This window comes from Cervus canadensis, chromosome 16 (genome assembly GCF_019320065.1).
Source record: "Cervus canadensis isolate Bull #8, Minnesota chromosome 16, ASM1932006v1, whole genome shotgun sequence".
In the NCBI taxonomy this organism is placed as follows: domain Eukaryota; kingdom Metazoa; phylum Chordata; class Mammalia; order Artiodactyla; family Cervidae; genus Cervus; species Cervus canadensis.
This window is the reverse complement of record NC_057401.1, coordinates 2,797,654-2,814,268: the sequence shown is the minus strand read 5'-3', so window position 1 is coordinate 2,814,268 and position 16,615 is coordinate 2,797,654. Positions and strand designations below refer to the sequence as shown.

At 38.5% G+C, this 16,615-nt stretch overlaps 1 protein-coding gene across 4 annotated transcripts in view; it reads right to left on the bottom strand.

Moving 5' to 3' along the window:
• The window catches only part of RANBP17 (RAN binding protein 17), a 341,553-nt gene that overhangs the window by 39,661 nt on the left and 285,277 nt on the right, over window positions 1-16,615 (bottom strand). For all 4 annotated transcript variants that reach the window (XM_043488704.1, XM_043488707.1, XM_043488705.1 and 1 more), the window contains 2 exons: window positions 12,148-12,362; window positions 8,094-8,232 (listed from right to left, as the gene is read on the bottom strand). In XM_043488704.1, coding sequence (XP_043344639.1) covers window positions 8,094-8,232; window positions 12,148-12,362 — 354 coding nt within the window. The remainder of the gene's footprint in view (window positions 1-8,093; window positions 8,233-12,147; window positions 12,363-16,615) is intronic.

Here is a 16,615-nt window from a genome sequence, read left to right as displayed (position 1 = left end):
TTCAAGAGATGGGAATACCAGAGCACCTTACCTGCCTCCTGAGAAATCTGTATGCAGGTCAAGAAGCAACAATTAGAACCGGACATGGAACAATGGACTGGTTCCAAATTGGGAAAGGTGTATATCAAGGCTGTAATTGACACCTTGTTTATTTAACTTATATGCTGAGCACATCATGTGAAATGCTGGGCTGGATGAAGCACAAGCTGGAATCAATATTGCCAGGAGAAATATCAATAACCTTGATATGCAGATGATACCACCCTTTTGGCAGAAAGTGAAGAGGAACTAAAGAGCCTTTTGATGAAAATGAAAGAGCAGAGTGAAAAAGTTGACTTAAAACTCAACATTCAAAAACCTAAGATCATTGCATCCAGTCCCATTACTTCAAGGCAAATAGATGGGGAAACAATGGAAACAATGAGACTTTCTTCTCTTGGGCTCCAAAATCACTGCAGATGGTGACGACAGCCACGAAATTAAAAGGCGCTTGTTCCTTGGAAGAAAAGCTATGACTAACCTAGAGAACATATTAAAAAGCAGAGACACTACTTTGCCAACAAAGGTCCATCTAGTCAAAGCTATGGTTTTTCCAATAGTCATATATGGATGTGAGAGTTGGATCATAAATAAAGCTAGGCACCGAAGAATTGATGCTTTTGAACTGTGGTGTTGGAGAAGACTCTTGAGGGTCCCTTAGACAGCACGGAGATCCAGCCAGTCAATCCTAAAAGAAATCAGTTCTGAATATTCATTGGAAGGACTGATGCTGAAACTGAAGCTCCAATACTTTGGCTGCCTGATGCGAAAAACTGACTCATTGGAAAAGACCCTGATGCTGGGAAAGACTGAAGGCAGGAGGAGAAGGGGACGACAGAGGAGATGGTTGGATGGCATTACCAACTCAATGGACATGAGTTTGAGCAAGCTTTGGGAGTTGGTGACAGACAGGGAAGCCTGGCGTGCTGCAGTTTATGGGGTTGCAAAAACTCGGGCATGACTGAGCAACTGAACTGAACTGAACTGAATAGTGGTGGTGGATGGGCAATTTAAAACAGGAAAAATATAATCACTCTTGTCATTTATCTTTCTCTCTTCCCATATTATAGCTGGCCTGAAACTAAGAATGCTAGTGAATGATTAAGAAAAAAATTTAATATTATGTTAAGCATATTAGGCAAGTCACTATTCTATCACTGGTTCAACTATTTTGTACCTGCCTCTCATTTTTCACTGAGGTTTACAGTGGAACTGAAGTTTGCTACCCAAATAATATCTATAAATGCCTTTTTGAAAATTTTTCATTGTTGGAAAAGAAGAAACCCAAGTAATTACTTTCAACAGTCTATATTAATCCTCTTTCTTGAAGACAGAGGGCACAATTCACCTGCCAAACTGTGACCTTTATCAGGTGGATCCAGCAGGTTGGTAAGGTGAAGAGGAATGGGTTTTAGAGTTATAAAGACTCCTAGAGCAGGCAGTTATTAGTTGTATGACCTTAGGCAAGTTGTTTTACCTCTCTGGGCAGCAGCTTACTCATCTGTACAGTGAAAATAAGATTACCTAATTAATTCATTCAATATATACTTACTGAGCACTTACTATATGTCAGGAACTGGGAAAAAAGTAGTGATCAACACAGTCAAGGAGGAAGCTTACAATCAAGTAGGAAATAAGGACAAACAGTACTATTAACATATTTGATCTAGTTTTAGTATGCAGAGTGCTTCTGAGAATGAAATGAATGAAGAACACATATGAAAATACTTATGACTGCATCACGTACAGAGTCCGTGTTATGGTCATACATTCATAAGTGGCAGCACTGGGACTTAAATTCAAGTTCAGTATTCCCTCCATTATGCCACTTTGTCAAGATTCCTCTGAGAGACTTGTTAAAATGCAGATTCCAGGCTTAAAATCACAGTCTTCGAGTACAACATAACCATCTGCTAATTCGAAACCTTTAAGTACTGCTATGATATGAGATAAAAGAATGTTAAGACAAACTGTAATAAAAAAAGACAAGACTTCAGTTTCTGTCCATGAAGGATTAACTGCTATGAGAATTTTTTCCTTCTGCCATAAACAACTAGAAAACAGGACAAAATATATGAAACAACATTTTTCAATTACTGCACAAGCAGCAGCATAGGACTATTAAAGCAGAGAGGAGGGAAACGAATGAGGTGATGCCTACACAACTGCTCAAGCTTCTTGCCCAGAGCGGTTTCCAGGCTACTGACCAGGAGAGGGGAATCCAAACAAAGCCAAGGTCTCAGTGAGTTGAACCTGGGGAGGCTAAGGCAGCTGGAACTTCTGGGACAGAGTATCAGAGAGTGGGTACTATTTGAGAAGAGAGCTCTGAAGATCTGTAGAGTTCTCTCCAGTCTTTAAACAATGTAACAGAGATACACAACACGTGTAGTTGGAGTTCCAGAAGGAATAGAGACAGAGACACAGAGGTAGACTGTAATTATTTGAATGCAAACTGTGACTACATCATTTGATGGTGTAGATTATAAACCTTAGAGTACCACTAAAAATTAAGAAGTATGGCTAGTTAGCTCATAGGGGATATAGAATGGAGTCATAAAAAACATTTAATTAATCCAAACTAAAAGAAAGGAGGAAAAAAAGACAAAGCAAGAAAAAATGAATAACAATACTGTAGATTTAAACTCAATATACTGGTAATTATATTAAATGTTAATGGCTGAAACACTTTATTAATAGAAGGCAGAGATAGTCAGATTTCATATAAAAATATGACCCAACTATATGCTATATGTTAGGCAAATAGGTCCATATCCTAATCCCTGGAACTTGTGAATGTGTTAGCTTACACAGCAGAGAATAAAGTTGCAGATGGGTTAATTTGCTAATCAGTTGAATTAAAAATAGGGAGATTATCCCTGATTATAAGGGCAGGCCCCAGGTAATTCCAAGGGTCCTTGAGAGTGAAAGAGAGGCAGAAGACATCAGAACCCACTGGAGATGCACCTCTGGGAGAGCGCTCAGATGTTCGGTGCTGCAGGCTCTGCAGACGGAGGACAGGAGCCAGGAGTCAAGGCGTGCCGGGGATCTCTAGAGGCTGAAGAAGCCAAGGAGACAGATTTGCTCCTGGGCAGGTAACAGCTCTGCTGACACTTTGATTTTAGTCTGGTGAGACCCACGCCAGATTTATGAAGTAAAGAACTACAGGACAGCAAATTTATGTTGTTTTAAGTCATCAAGTTTGTAAAACGTTGTTACAACAGCAACAGAAAATACCTGATGTTGATAAGAAACCAACTTTAAATACCGAGACACACAGAAAGACTAAAAGTGAAATGATGGAAAAAGAGGCTAACTCTAATCAAAAGAATGCTGGAGAGGCTAGTAATACCAGACAAAGTAGATTTCCAAGGAAAGAATATTGCCAGAGATAAACTGTGTCATTTCATAAGGATTAAAGGGTAAATTAATCAAGGGGACATAACAATCCTAAATATATATACACACACTTGATAACAGAGCTTCAAAATACTTCATACAAAAACTGATAGAACTAAAAGGAGAAATGGACAAATTTCTAATTATCGTTAGAGGCTATAGCACTTATCTTTTGGCAATTCAAAGGACAAGTAGAAAACAGACAAACAGACAAAAAAGTAACCAGTAAAAATATAGAAAATGTGAACATTATCAAGCAATTAGATCTGATGCTTAGAGAACATTCTTCCCAACAACAATGGAATACAAACCCATTTCAAGTGCCCGTGAAACATTCACTGTACTTTGGACCATAAAAAAGATTCAAAACAACAACTGAGTATATTCTATGACTAAAATAAAATTAAACTAGAATTAATAACAGAACTATCAGAAATTAAACAATGTGCTTCTAAGTAATACCTCATTAGTAAAAGAAGAAATCACTAGGGTAATTAAAAAATACTTTTAACTGAATAGAAAAAGTCCCCAAATAAATAAAAACTTTATGAGTTATAGCCACAGCAGTGCTTAAAGCACTAGATTTGTATATGAGAAAAGAAAAAAGGTCTAAGATCAGCAATGTAAGCTTCTACTTGAAAAAACTAGAAAAGGAAAAGCAAATAAACTGAAGGAAGGAAATTATGAAGATCATACATGAAGTCAATGAAATAAAAAATAGAATAGAGAAATCAGTGAAAAATGAAAGCTGGTTCTCTGTATAAAATTGATAAACCTAGAGCCAGTATTCCCAAGAAAAAAAACACACAAATTGCCAACGTCAGGGATTAAAGAGGGAACATTACTAGAGATCCTACAGAAATCAAACTGTGTAACAAGAGGATGGTGGTGGTAGTTTAGTTGTTAAGTCATGTCCTACTCTTGCAACCCCAAGGACTGTAGCCTGACAGACTCCTCTTTCCATGGGATTTCCTAGGCAAGGCTACTGGATTGGGTTGCCATTTCCTTCTCTAGGGGGTCTTTCCCATCCAGGGATTGAACCTGCGTCTCCTGCATTGCAGGTGGATTCTTTACCACTGAGCCACCACGGAAGCCATAACAAGAGGGTAACATGAACAACTTTATGTCAATAATGTCAGATAAACTTTAGATGAAATGAATAATTTCCTTTAAAGATACAGCTATCAAACGCTACTCAAGATATAATAGGAGACTTGAATAGTCCTATATCCATTAAAGAAATTTAATTTATAGTTAAAAACCTTCTAACAAAGAAAAATCTAGGCCTAGTGGTTTCACTAGGGAATTCTATTAAACATTTAAGGAAGAACTGATAACAATTCTACACAAACTCTTTAAGAAAATGAGAGGAGGGAACATTTCTCAACTCATTTCTGAGAGCCCTATATCAACACTAAATCAAGGCAAAGATATGAGAACAGAAAACTACTAAAGAAGAACTACAGAAGAATCCATCATAGCTGTCATGAACATAGATGTAAAAATATGTATCTAAATTTTAGAAAGCTTAATCTATTAATTTATAAGCAGGACAATATGTCATAACCAAGTGTGGAATGCAAGGTTGTTTTAACATTCAAATATCCATCAATATGATGATTAATACCATGCAATGTATTATCAGACAAACAATGAAAAACCCTAAGATTATCTTAGTATATGCAGGAAAAAAATGTGATAAAATCCAACACCCATTCATGATAATACTCTCAGAAAACTACAAAAGAAAGAAATTTTCTTAACAAGATAAAGAAGATCTACAAAAAAACCGGGTGAATGAAGTGAAAGTCACTCAGTTGTGTCTGACTCTTTGTGACCCCATGGACTGTACAGTCCATGGAATTCTCCAGGCCAGAATGCTGGAGTGGGTAGCTGTTCCCTTCTCCAGGGGATCTTCCCAACTCAGGAATCGAACCCAGGTCTCCCACACCACAGGTGAATTCTTTACCAGCTGAGCCACAAGGGAAGCCCAAGAATACTGGAGTGGGTAGCCCATCCCTTCTCCAGTGGATCTTCCTGTCCCAGGAATTGAACCTGGAGCTAGTTAATCTTATATTGAATGGTGGAAGAATATATCTTTCTCCATAACACTGAAGACAAGGGAAAAATGTTTGCTATCATCACTTCCATTCAACATTTTACTATAGGCTCTAGCCAGTGTAATAAGGTAAGGGAAAAAAAGCCACACAGATTCAAAAAGAGGTAAAACTATCTTTATTTGCAGACTTATCTATGTAGAAAGACACATCTATCATAAAGAAATCTATAAAAAGCTACCAGAATTAATAAGTCAGTTTAGCAAGGTTACAGAGTACATGGTCAACACACAAAGAAATCAATTGCAATTCTACATGGTAGCAAAAACAACAGATATTGAAATCAATACCATTTACAAGAGCATAAAAGCATAAAATAATTAGTTGGATAAGACTTATATATTCAAAACTTCAAAAATGCTGTTGAGAAAAGGTAAAGAAGATCCAAATAAATGGAAAGATATGCCATTTTCAGGAACTGAACACTCAATACTGCTAAGATGTCAGTTCTCCCCAAATTGGGCGACAGATTGAATGTAACCCAATAAATTCTCCTGCTCATTTTTTAATCTAACAAGAGAAATCAACAAGTTGACTCTAATGTTTATTTAAAAAAAAAAAAGCAAAGGCCAGAATAGTCAAGACAATTTATAATGAAAAAAACAAAATTAGAAGGCCATACTATCTGATTTTAAGACTTACGATAAAATTAGGATAGTACAGAAATGGCACAAAGTAGTCTAACAGATAAAGAATGTTCTTCATCAATGTGCTAGAACAATTGAACATCCATATTAAAAAAAGAATTTTAGTTTTTATCTCATAATAGTGAGTGAAAGTTGCTCAGTTGTGTCCAATTCTTTGTGACCCCAAGGACTAATACAATTCATGGAATTCTCCAGGCCAGAATACTAGAGTGGGTAGCCTTTCCCTTCTCCGGGGAATCTTCCCAACCCAGGGACTGAACCCAGGTTTCCCGCATTGCAGGTGGATTCTTTACCAGCTGAGCCACAAGGGAAGCCTCTTATAATACAATGTACAAAAATAAACTGAATGGAACATAGACCTAAACATAAGAGCTAAAACTATAAAACTTTTAGAAGAAAACACAGAAAAAAACCTTTATGGCCTCAGGTTAATAAGCAAAGATTTCTCAGGACAGGACACAAAAGACATGATCTCTAAGAGAAAAAAATAATTGGACTTCCTCAAAATTGAAAACTTTTACTCTTCAGAAGATACTGTTAAGAAAATAAAAAAGACAAGACAAAGTTGAAAAAATACTTGCAAAACATGTATTTGAGAAAAGGTTTGTAGCAACAATATATAACAAACACTTTCAAGATAAAATAACTCAGAAAAACTGGGTAGAAGATTGGAACAACTGCTTCACCAAGACAGACAAATGGCAAATAAGCATGAAAGGATGCTCAAATTAACATCCAATAGTGAGATGCAAATTAAAAACACAAGGGGAGTCCACTTCTTGCCCATTAAGACTATTAAGATGAAAAAGACTGATAATCGGGACTTCCTTGGCAGTCCAGTGGTTAAGAATCTGCCCTGTAATGCAGGGAACGTGGGTTCAGTCCCTGGTTGGGGAACTAAGTTCCTACATGCCATGGAGCAACTAAGCCCGAGTGCCTCAACTACTTGAGACTGCGCAGGGAAACTGCAATGAAAGATCTTGCATGACATACTCCTGCATGCCGCATCTAAGATCCAAAGCAGCCTCTGCCTCCTACCCCCCAAAAAGACTGAAAATAGCAAGTGTTAGGGAAGACAGAGGGCAACTGGAGCCCTTATATATTGCTGCAGGGAGCAAAATGGTACAGGCACTTTGGAATAGTTTGGCAGATTTTAACAATGTTAAATATACATCTAGCATACAACCCAGAAATTTCACCTTGGTACTTACTCAAGAGAAATATTTGTCCACAGAAAGAGTTGTGCATGAATGTTCACAGTAGCATTATTTAAAACAACCAAATAATGGAAACAACCCAAATGTTATCAGTTGGTGAAAATATATTAACAAATTAACAAATGTGGTAACCCATACAATGGAATAATACCGAGTGACAGAAAGATAAAAAGTGATTCGCAAAAAAAGGCATTATGCTAAACGGAAGAAGCCAGACACAAAGGACTATATGTCACATGATTCCACTTATATGAAATTCTGGAAAAGGCAAACTACAGTGAGAGAAAGTAGACAGTAGTTCCTTGGGGCTGGAACCAGGGGGAGGGACTGATTAGAAGGGGTCATGAGGGAGTTTTTGTGGTGATGAAAATGTTCTGTTATCTTGGCTGTGGTGGTTCATGACTATGTATATACATTTGTCAAGATGCATTGAACTGTTCACTTAAAATCAATAATTTTTACAGTGTGTAAATTGTACTTTAATAAAGCTGATTAAAAATAAACTGTCCATCAAAATATGAAAAAGGGTATTTTCTGTCTTTTAAGTAATAGTTACAATCTTTCAGTTTGGTTAAACCATCTTTCCCCTTTTGTAGGAAGATCATCTCAAAAGCACCTACTCTAAGAGACCACAACCAAGTTCTTCCTCTCAAAGCAGTGCTCTCCCTGATACTCACCAAGAGCAGTGAGTCCCTCTGAGATGGATGTGAGAACATACAGGAGTACAGGAGGGTCTAAGTTGGTGATGAAGCTCATGTGGTCCTGGGTGAGACATTCCAAGAGTGGATAATACGACTGGCTCAGTTTCCGATATTGCTATAATAGAAATACTAAATGTCAAGCCACAGGGAAGCAAAAGACATGCTACAGTTCAGTGACAATTGCCATTTATAAGACTGGAAATTGCGCCCGTATTTACACACAATATATAAATAAACATAAACATATAGACAAAGATATATAAAATAATTAGGTTGGTACAAACATAATTGCAGTTTCAGACTGTGAATTTTAAATAATTACGAAAATGAAAGTGTGAAAGTGTTAGTCGCCCAACTGTGTCTGATTCTTTGCAACCCCATGGACTGTAGCCCACCAGGCTCCTCTGTCCGTGGAATTCTCCAGGCAAGAATACTGGAGTAGGTTGCCATGCCCTTCTCCAGGGGATCATTCCGACCCAGGGATCAAACCCAGGTCTCCAGCATTGCTGGTAGGTTCTTTACCATTTGAGCTAGCCAGGAAGCCTGGGTATAAATCATTTTAACTTGGTTCAAACACATCTTTTTAAATCAAAATAGGAACCATTACAATCAACACATTTTTGCCAATGAGAAATAAGTTTGTTTATTCCTATAGCATAAAAATCCACGCTTTGGGATTTGATGAACTCATGAGAAGCATTTTCTGCTTCCTGCTGGTTGTGGAAGCACATTCCCTGAAAAAAGTCAATATGCTTGAAGATGTGGTAGTCGGTTGGCAAGAGGTCAGGTGAATATGGCAGATGAGGCAAAACTTCATAGCCCAATTCATTCAATTTTTGAAGCATCGGTTGTGCGATGTGCAGTCGGGCGTTGTCGTAGAAAAGAATCAGGCCCTTTCTGTTGATCAATGCCGGCTGCAGGCACTGCAGTTTTTGGTGCATCTCTTCAATTTGCTGAGCATACTTCTCAGATGTAATGGTTTCACCAGGATTCAGAAAGCTGGAGTAAGATCAGACCAGCAGTGGACCATCAAACAGTGACCATGACCTTGTTTTTGGTTCAAGTTTGGCTTTGGGAAGTGCTTTAGAGCTGCTTCTTGGTCCAGCTGCTGAGCTGGCCATCTCCAGTTGTTGTATAAAATCCACTTTTCATCACAAGTCACAATCTGATTGAGAAATGGCTTGCTGTTGTTGCGGAGAGTAAGAGAAGACACCACTTCAAAGCGACAGTTTTTAAAATTTTCGGGCAGCTTATGAAGCACATATTTATCCATCTTTTTCACCTTTCCAATGTGCTTCAAATGCCGAATGACTAGAATGGTCAGCGTTGAGTTCTTCAGCAACTCCTTGTGCAGCTGTAAGAGATCGGTTTCAATGACAGCTCTGTCGGTCACTGCCAACTTCCAACGGCTGGCTGCTGCGCTCATTTTCAAGGCTCTCATCGTCTCCTTTGCAAAACTTCTTGAACCACTACTATATTGTACTGTATGCTGTGCTTGGTCACTCAGTCGTGTCTGACTCTCTGCAACTCCATGGACTGCAGCCCTCCAGGCTCCTCTGTCCAAGGGGATTCTCCAGGCCAGAATACTGGAGTGGGTTGCCATGCCCTCCTCCAGGGGATCTTCCCAATCTAGGGATTGAACCCAGGTGTCCCACACTGCAGGTGGATTCTTTACTGTCTGAGCCACCAGGGAAGCCTGACTGCCATGCTTATTAGCAGTTTCTGGGCCAAATGTGTTGTTGATGTTACAAGCTGTCTCTGCTGCTTTACAACACATTTAGAACTCAAATAAGAAAATTACTCAAATTTGCTTTTTAATATCATTTCCCTAGTCTAAAATAAATATAAAATAAACAGCAAGTAATAAGTCATTAGCAAAAAAATATAGTGATAAAGGTATATTAAAATGATGTATAATATAACCACATTTATTTAAGAATGTATTCCAATACCAAATGGCAAAGTTCAACAGTGCAAAACCGCAATTTTTTTTGCACCAACCTAACATGGAACAAATGATGTAATGATTCTCAATTCAGTATTTAAAGGAATTCTAATAAAAATATCTGATCTCTAGAAGTCCTAATTTGAAGCTATAGTATATATAGCGTAGTATGCAATTTCAATTTGCCTTATATGGTTAACAGTTAAGTGCAAGCAACACTGTTGTAGTATGGAATTTAGAAGACTGAATTATTTTTCTGGGCTGGAATAATGTAACACAGAACAGTGCTTAACAGGAGCTAGGGAACCTTTTTTTTTTTTTAACACAAAGAAATCTGCCGTTATAGGATTTGGTATCATCATCTGCTGTATTCACACAATGTCAACCCATCTAACTAAATCATAACTGGATAAATGGCTTAATATTTACCATACACAACAGGAAAAAGATAAGTGCATGAGAAATACACCTGGAAAACCTCAAATGAAACTCAAACCAGTATCAAAGAAGCACAACACTCATAAGAGAAATAAACCATAGCAATATTTATTAAAGTGAGATTAAGACTACCTCCATAAAAATCACATGGGGGTGCTTGTTAAAAACGTAGTTTTTTGATCCCCATTTCAGACTTAACAAAATGAAAACCTCTGGAATGAGGTCCTGAAAAGGGCATTTAAAAAGTATATTCTAAGGGAGTCCTATGCATCCTCAATTTTGAGATTACTGAGGTAAAGCTTTGCTTGTCTACTAGAAAAAAGATCAGAGAAAATCCTGGAGCCATATCAGGTTTTTCTGGGTTTTTTTTTTTTTTTTTGGTGGGCTTCAACTGCTAACTGAAGAGTTCGCTCAGTGAGGAGGCTGTAGCACATGGCTGATCTGACCCAAGTCTCTACTCCATAATTTCTGTCGCACAGGCAGCCTTCAATGAGCATCCCATTCTACTGCAAAGAGGCTGGACACCTTTGGCTTGAGATGCGTTTTTTTGTTTGGTTTTTGGGTTTTTTGGGCCACGCTGTGTTGCTTACAGGATCTTAGTTCCCTGACCAGGGACTGAACCTGGGTCCTTGGCAGTGAAACTGCAGAGTTTTAACCACTGAACTGCTAGGGGATTCCCAAGATGTGGTTTTATGAAGACTAGCTAAGAAAGGTGGAAGAGGGTACTACTAGTCCATTAGAATGTCAAGAAGCATTTCTCATACAGGCTAACTAATGCAGGCCCCCGGATCTTACTTGTAGTCTTGGGCAGGTGGGAAAGCCTGAGCATGAGTTTGGCTGTGTTACTGAAGCAATTACTGCAACCACGCTGGGCATATATTAGCTTTTGTGTAATCAGGCAGAGATATTATAAAAAAAAAAAAAAAGTCTGATGACACAGCTCAGTGGAGAAGCCTGGAAATTTGAATTCCAGCAAGTACCCCTGGTGATTCTGATGGACTTCAAAGTTTGAAAACTACTGACATAAATCACTAAAACTAGACAGTAGGGTAGAAAAGGGACCTAGAGATCACTTTGTTTAATTTACTCATTTTAGAGGTGAGGAAATTGAAGCCTTGAGAAATAGAGAAGGTGATTTATTCTAGGTAAATGACCAGTGAGTGGCAGAGTTGAGACTATATACCAGGTTGCTCAACTTCTAGTTCAGCACTCTGTCCAGTACATCAGAATGTTACGGGAAAGGAAAGCCACACAGCAGAGGAAGCAGACAGAGCAGAACTGAAGGAGGCAGAAGGTCCTAGAGTCATCTGCATTTCTGCCTCAGGAAACACAGACCTTTTCTGAATTGTCAGCACAGTTGTAAGCACTTAGTTGAAATTGCTAATTACGCTTTCTGTAGACACAGAACTCGGGACACTCTAGACGACCAATTTGTCAGAAGATGCAGTTTTCAAAACTGCACATTTAAATGTATAAAAACAGCCACTATAGTTGTTCTAATTCCTTAAGCTAAATCAAATGCTGTCCTCAAACATAAAATGATCTAGTACTGTTCTAACTTCTTGGGTTTCATTGTAACAATTCTAAGCCTGTGGTGGTGTTACTTCACATTTCATACAAAGACTCCCAGGATACAGGATTGCTTACGAGCAAGTCACTGTGGGACACTGACAGCAGCATTTTGACAAAGGCTTGGAGTACATTGTCAAAGTGGTTGTCCCCATACAACTTGAAGACGCCAAAGCTGACATAATTTCCACACAAGGCAGATTTGAGAGCTGAATAGCAGATGGAGATGCCCTTGAGTTTCATTGGATAAATCTGATCTTTTGAGAGGCTCCCAAGGGACAGGATCTGATTACCTGTTTCAGGGTAAAAGCAGAATGAGAAAGTGACATAAGTAGATGTAATTCAAAGCAGTTATGAGGCACATTATTCAACATTTTCACTTTATCGCTATTGTTCATTTTCCCCTACCGTTTTTCCAAGATTCACACTGTCCATATAATGAAAAATATAAATACATAAGGCAGTTTATATGGGAAGTACAAATGGCCCAGTGAAAATCAATCAAAGGTACTGGAGAAGTTTGATATTTTTGTCTGGATGGTGATTACATGAATATATATGTAGATACATAAAAATTCATTGAGTTGTATTAAAGATTAGTTTATGTACTCTAATATTTACATTATCTCTTCTTCAATAAGAAGTGAAAAGAAAGGAGAAGTAAATAACCAACTAAATCAAGAAAAGAAAATTTAGACAGATATATAAGTTACTCTAAATTGTGGGGTGAATTTTCAACTTTTTCACATGAACTTGATATTGGGCTACTTCACTTTTAGGAGGATCACAGGTTTGGCATGTGAAATAAATGAAATAAGACACATAAGTTCTTGGCATAGTACACAATAAATGTCACTTCCCTTTTCTCCTTAGATCCTTTTTCAGAAGACCTAAAGAGATGATCATTTAAAAACTGTATTTAAATTCTATGTTTGACCATCAAAAACAAAGTAATGTTTATATAATCACCTTACAGTTTTTCTAGTTAGCATTTACAACCAACAGTTTCTCTTTCTGAAAGGTGTGCTAGTAAGGCATATTACTAGACAATATCCAAGAATACTTTGTAAAAAATTATAAAGTTACATGTGTTTCTTAGCTCTGCTTTTTCCTGTTCAAGTAACACTTCTAAAATTGAAACTAAATTCAATTTACAAAATTTAGAGGCAAACTGTTGTGGTTCTGTACTGTGTCTACTGGGCTAAATAAGAATTAAGTTTCCCAGAATACATTTCCCTGTATAGTTGCGGGCTAGAATTGAGCAAAAGAGAAATCTATATGAGATTTGGAAGATGAAAGTGAAGTAGCAGCTAGGACTTTTTGAAGGTTGTTGTGATTAGAGGCTGTGAGAAAAAGATGTAGAAATACCTTTGGGTTTTAGTTTGCTTTTCCCAGCTCCGTGTGAAGAACTGCAAGCCCTGCTGACCAATGACCCCAAGCCTACCACCAAGTGCTTGGCAGCAAACGCGCAGAGCAGCGGCTACACAGAGGCAACAACCCACTGCGTCCCAACCACTGCACCAGTCCCCCTCTCACTCCACAGGCGTTCATGGTCTCACCCTAGCAGCTGGGTGTCTCCAGCTTTTAGATATCCTTGCCAGCTTCAACTTGTCCACCATGCCATTTCAGGAGGGCTGATCAGTGATTTTTCTCCTGAACTTCCATCTCCCCCCGTGGAGGTCCATTTTGCCATCTCTGCCCAAGATGGTACAAGGTCTGATTCCTAAAATAACCCCCCTATTCCATCAGTGTCACAGTGTTTGCTTTTCCCTGTTTGAATCTTGACTGATATGAACATTATGAAAACCATATGCTTACTAAGAGGTTAAGAAGGACCAATAATTCTAGCAGAGCAAGAAACAGGACCAGGCCAAGGTGAAGGTCCCCTGCCTTTTATCTGCCTTTCTGAAACAGCTGCATACACATTTTGTGTTCTTTTTTCCTTTCTATGAATCCTCAGAAGCCCAGTGGCTTTGCTTATAATTTATACATTTGAATTACAACACCACTGTGATGGCTGAAGCATATCTTGGAATTTACTCCATACCACATTCTGTCATACCCTCTCTCATGATCTCATCCTAACTTCTCTTAGAAAGATATGGTAAGTTTCAACTCAATATGATAGTATTTACTTAATAGCTACTGGTGGGAGAATAGATTCGTAAACAAATAATTCCATACAATGTGACAAACACTATCAGAGACATACGTCAAGATTTTATGGGAATAGAAGAGACTGACTTTGCTTGGGCAGGAGAGCAGTGTGGGAAAGGCTTCACAGAACAGGTTGCTTCTCAATGATCAATCACAACTTCTCAGATGGACTTGAAGGGAGAGAAGAGTATCCAGAGATTATGTGCACGGGCATGAAGGCCTGAAACAGCAGGGAACTGCAGGAGTGGGCAGTTCTCAACCAGTGCTTTTCTACCCTCGCCTCCAATTCAATCTAAATCAAGATACACATTCCCTGTCCCTTTCCCTTTCCCAGAAAAGAAAAGCACTGCTTGCATGTGGTGGGAAAAGCTGGATAATTTGGTGGTAGTGGTGGTGGTTTACACATTTTGAGTTTAAGGAGGCTAGGGTCAAACAGAGAAAAGTAGGTCATCTTCTGGGGACTTCGTATGCTGAGGTCCTCGTGGAGAAAGTAAAGATCCTATATTCTTCAGCACAAGATGGAATAGGCAGACTAAGAACTAAGTCTGCTTAGTTCTAAGAGAAAATTTTTGATTCTAGAAGACTGGATAACCTATCATCAAGAAGGATTAATTATTTAGAATCACAACTTTTATCTCATATTAAAGTTATGATCTGGTGTACATGTCTTCTGGACTATTTCAGACACACCTGTGTTAATTAAAACAGTAATTAGCATACCACTATGACCTTGAAAAGGTAGAATGAGTAATACTTTTGAAAGAGGAAACTGTATTTCATCATACTCCAGTGGTTTTGCATTCCATGGTGGCTATAAATGACTATGGAAGAGAAGGCATGTCATTTACCCACTCCTATCAGCGTTATTCAATTTATGTTATTCAACAATCCTTACTGAAATTGGAGTCCCTGCCCTCAAAAAGCTTAAAATCTAGCAGTTAGACTCACATTGCTCTAAACAAAAGTGATCAAGTTGAGATTTTGTTTCAGTGTTCCTCTATAGGTATGACAAGCCTCTTTGCCTTCCCTATTCCACCCCACCCCTATAAAGTCCCATTTCCTTCCTTCCATATTTATTACACTGATGGACTGCTGGGTGATGAAGGCAGCCGCTAAAGCCAGTAACAGCTGCCACTTGTAAGAAAGAAATGATACACTTTCTGTAATGAAATTAGAGACTTCCAAAGTTTAGAACCAAAAGGGAAATCTCTCGCTGTTTCCCACTGACCGTATCTGTCATAACTGGGACCAGTTGCAGTAGCAGCACTTGTAACTCAAAAGGCTCTCATGTGGAGTAAAGGAGACAGCATATGTAAAATGCTCACCCCAGTAACTGGTACAGTGCTCACGTAAGCTTTAACCACACACAGTATTAAGTGTTCTTTTCTCTCTCCAGTCTACTAGCCTGTAAGTTCAGACATGGGGAGCTATGGCCTGAAAAAGAGGAGGTAAAGCTGAGTGTGTCTGGTGAAGAATAATGTCAGTTTCTTCTGATACATAATTCAAAGTAAGGACAATGCTATATATCTGACCACTTTCCCTCTGTTCCTTCAAAAGAGAACTGGCTGTAGGGTATCACATTGTGGATCATTGGCCCACAATCTACCATTTCCCTGTGCCCTCAGAAGAACACATTTTAAAACATTATTTATTCATTTGACTGCATCAGTTCTTAGCTGTGGGACACGCACAGCAGCTCTTCACCGTGTCATTAGGCTTCTCTCTAGTGAGGGCTCGTGGGCTCTCTAGTTGTAGTGTGGGCTCAGTAGTTGTGGCATATGGGCTTAGTTGCCCTGTGACACGTGGAATCTTAGTTCTCCAATCAGAAATCAAGTCTGCATCCCCTGTGTTGGAAGGTAGATTCTTAATCACTGGACTACTAGGAAAAGTCCCAATAATAGTTTTTAAAAAAGGTACAAGGGCTAAGATATACGGTAGTTCTATCTTGTACCAGGAAGCACTAACAGTATGAACAATGTTACTTCCTGGTTTATAGCAATCTATTACACTGATTTACCTTTTATTTTTTTACCTTTTATTTTCCCTTTTAATCTCTAAAATTTTAAAGCAAATTTGATATTTAGCTGACAGCTCTATAGGCTGAATGTCTTCATTTACCATCAGAACAGTTATGGGAGGAGAACTGCAAGCTTGCTGACGTTATTTTAGGTCGCTCAACCCACTCTGTCTCTGCAAACCAGCTGAACCCCCTGGATGTAAGTGGTTTGAGACAGAAACGAAGCTGTGGATATGGAAAGTAATATAATATTTCCCATTCAGGTTGAAAAAGATTAAAACAATGCAGCATTGATGAGCACGTGGTAAATTAAGAAAATTGTTGGGAATGTGAATTAGTATAACCATTCTTGAGGGCAATTTGGTTAAATTT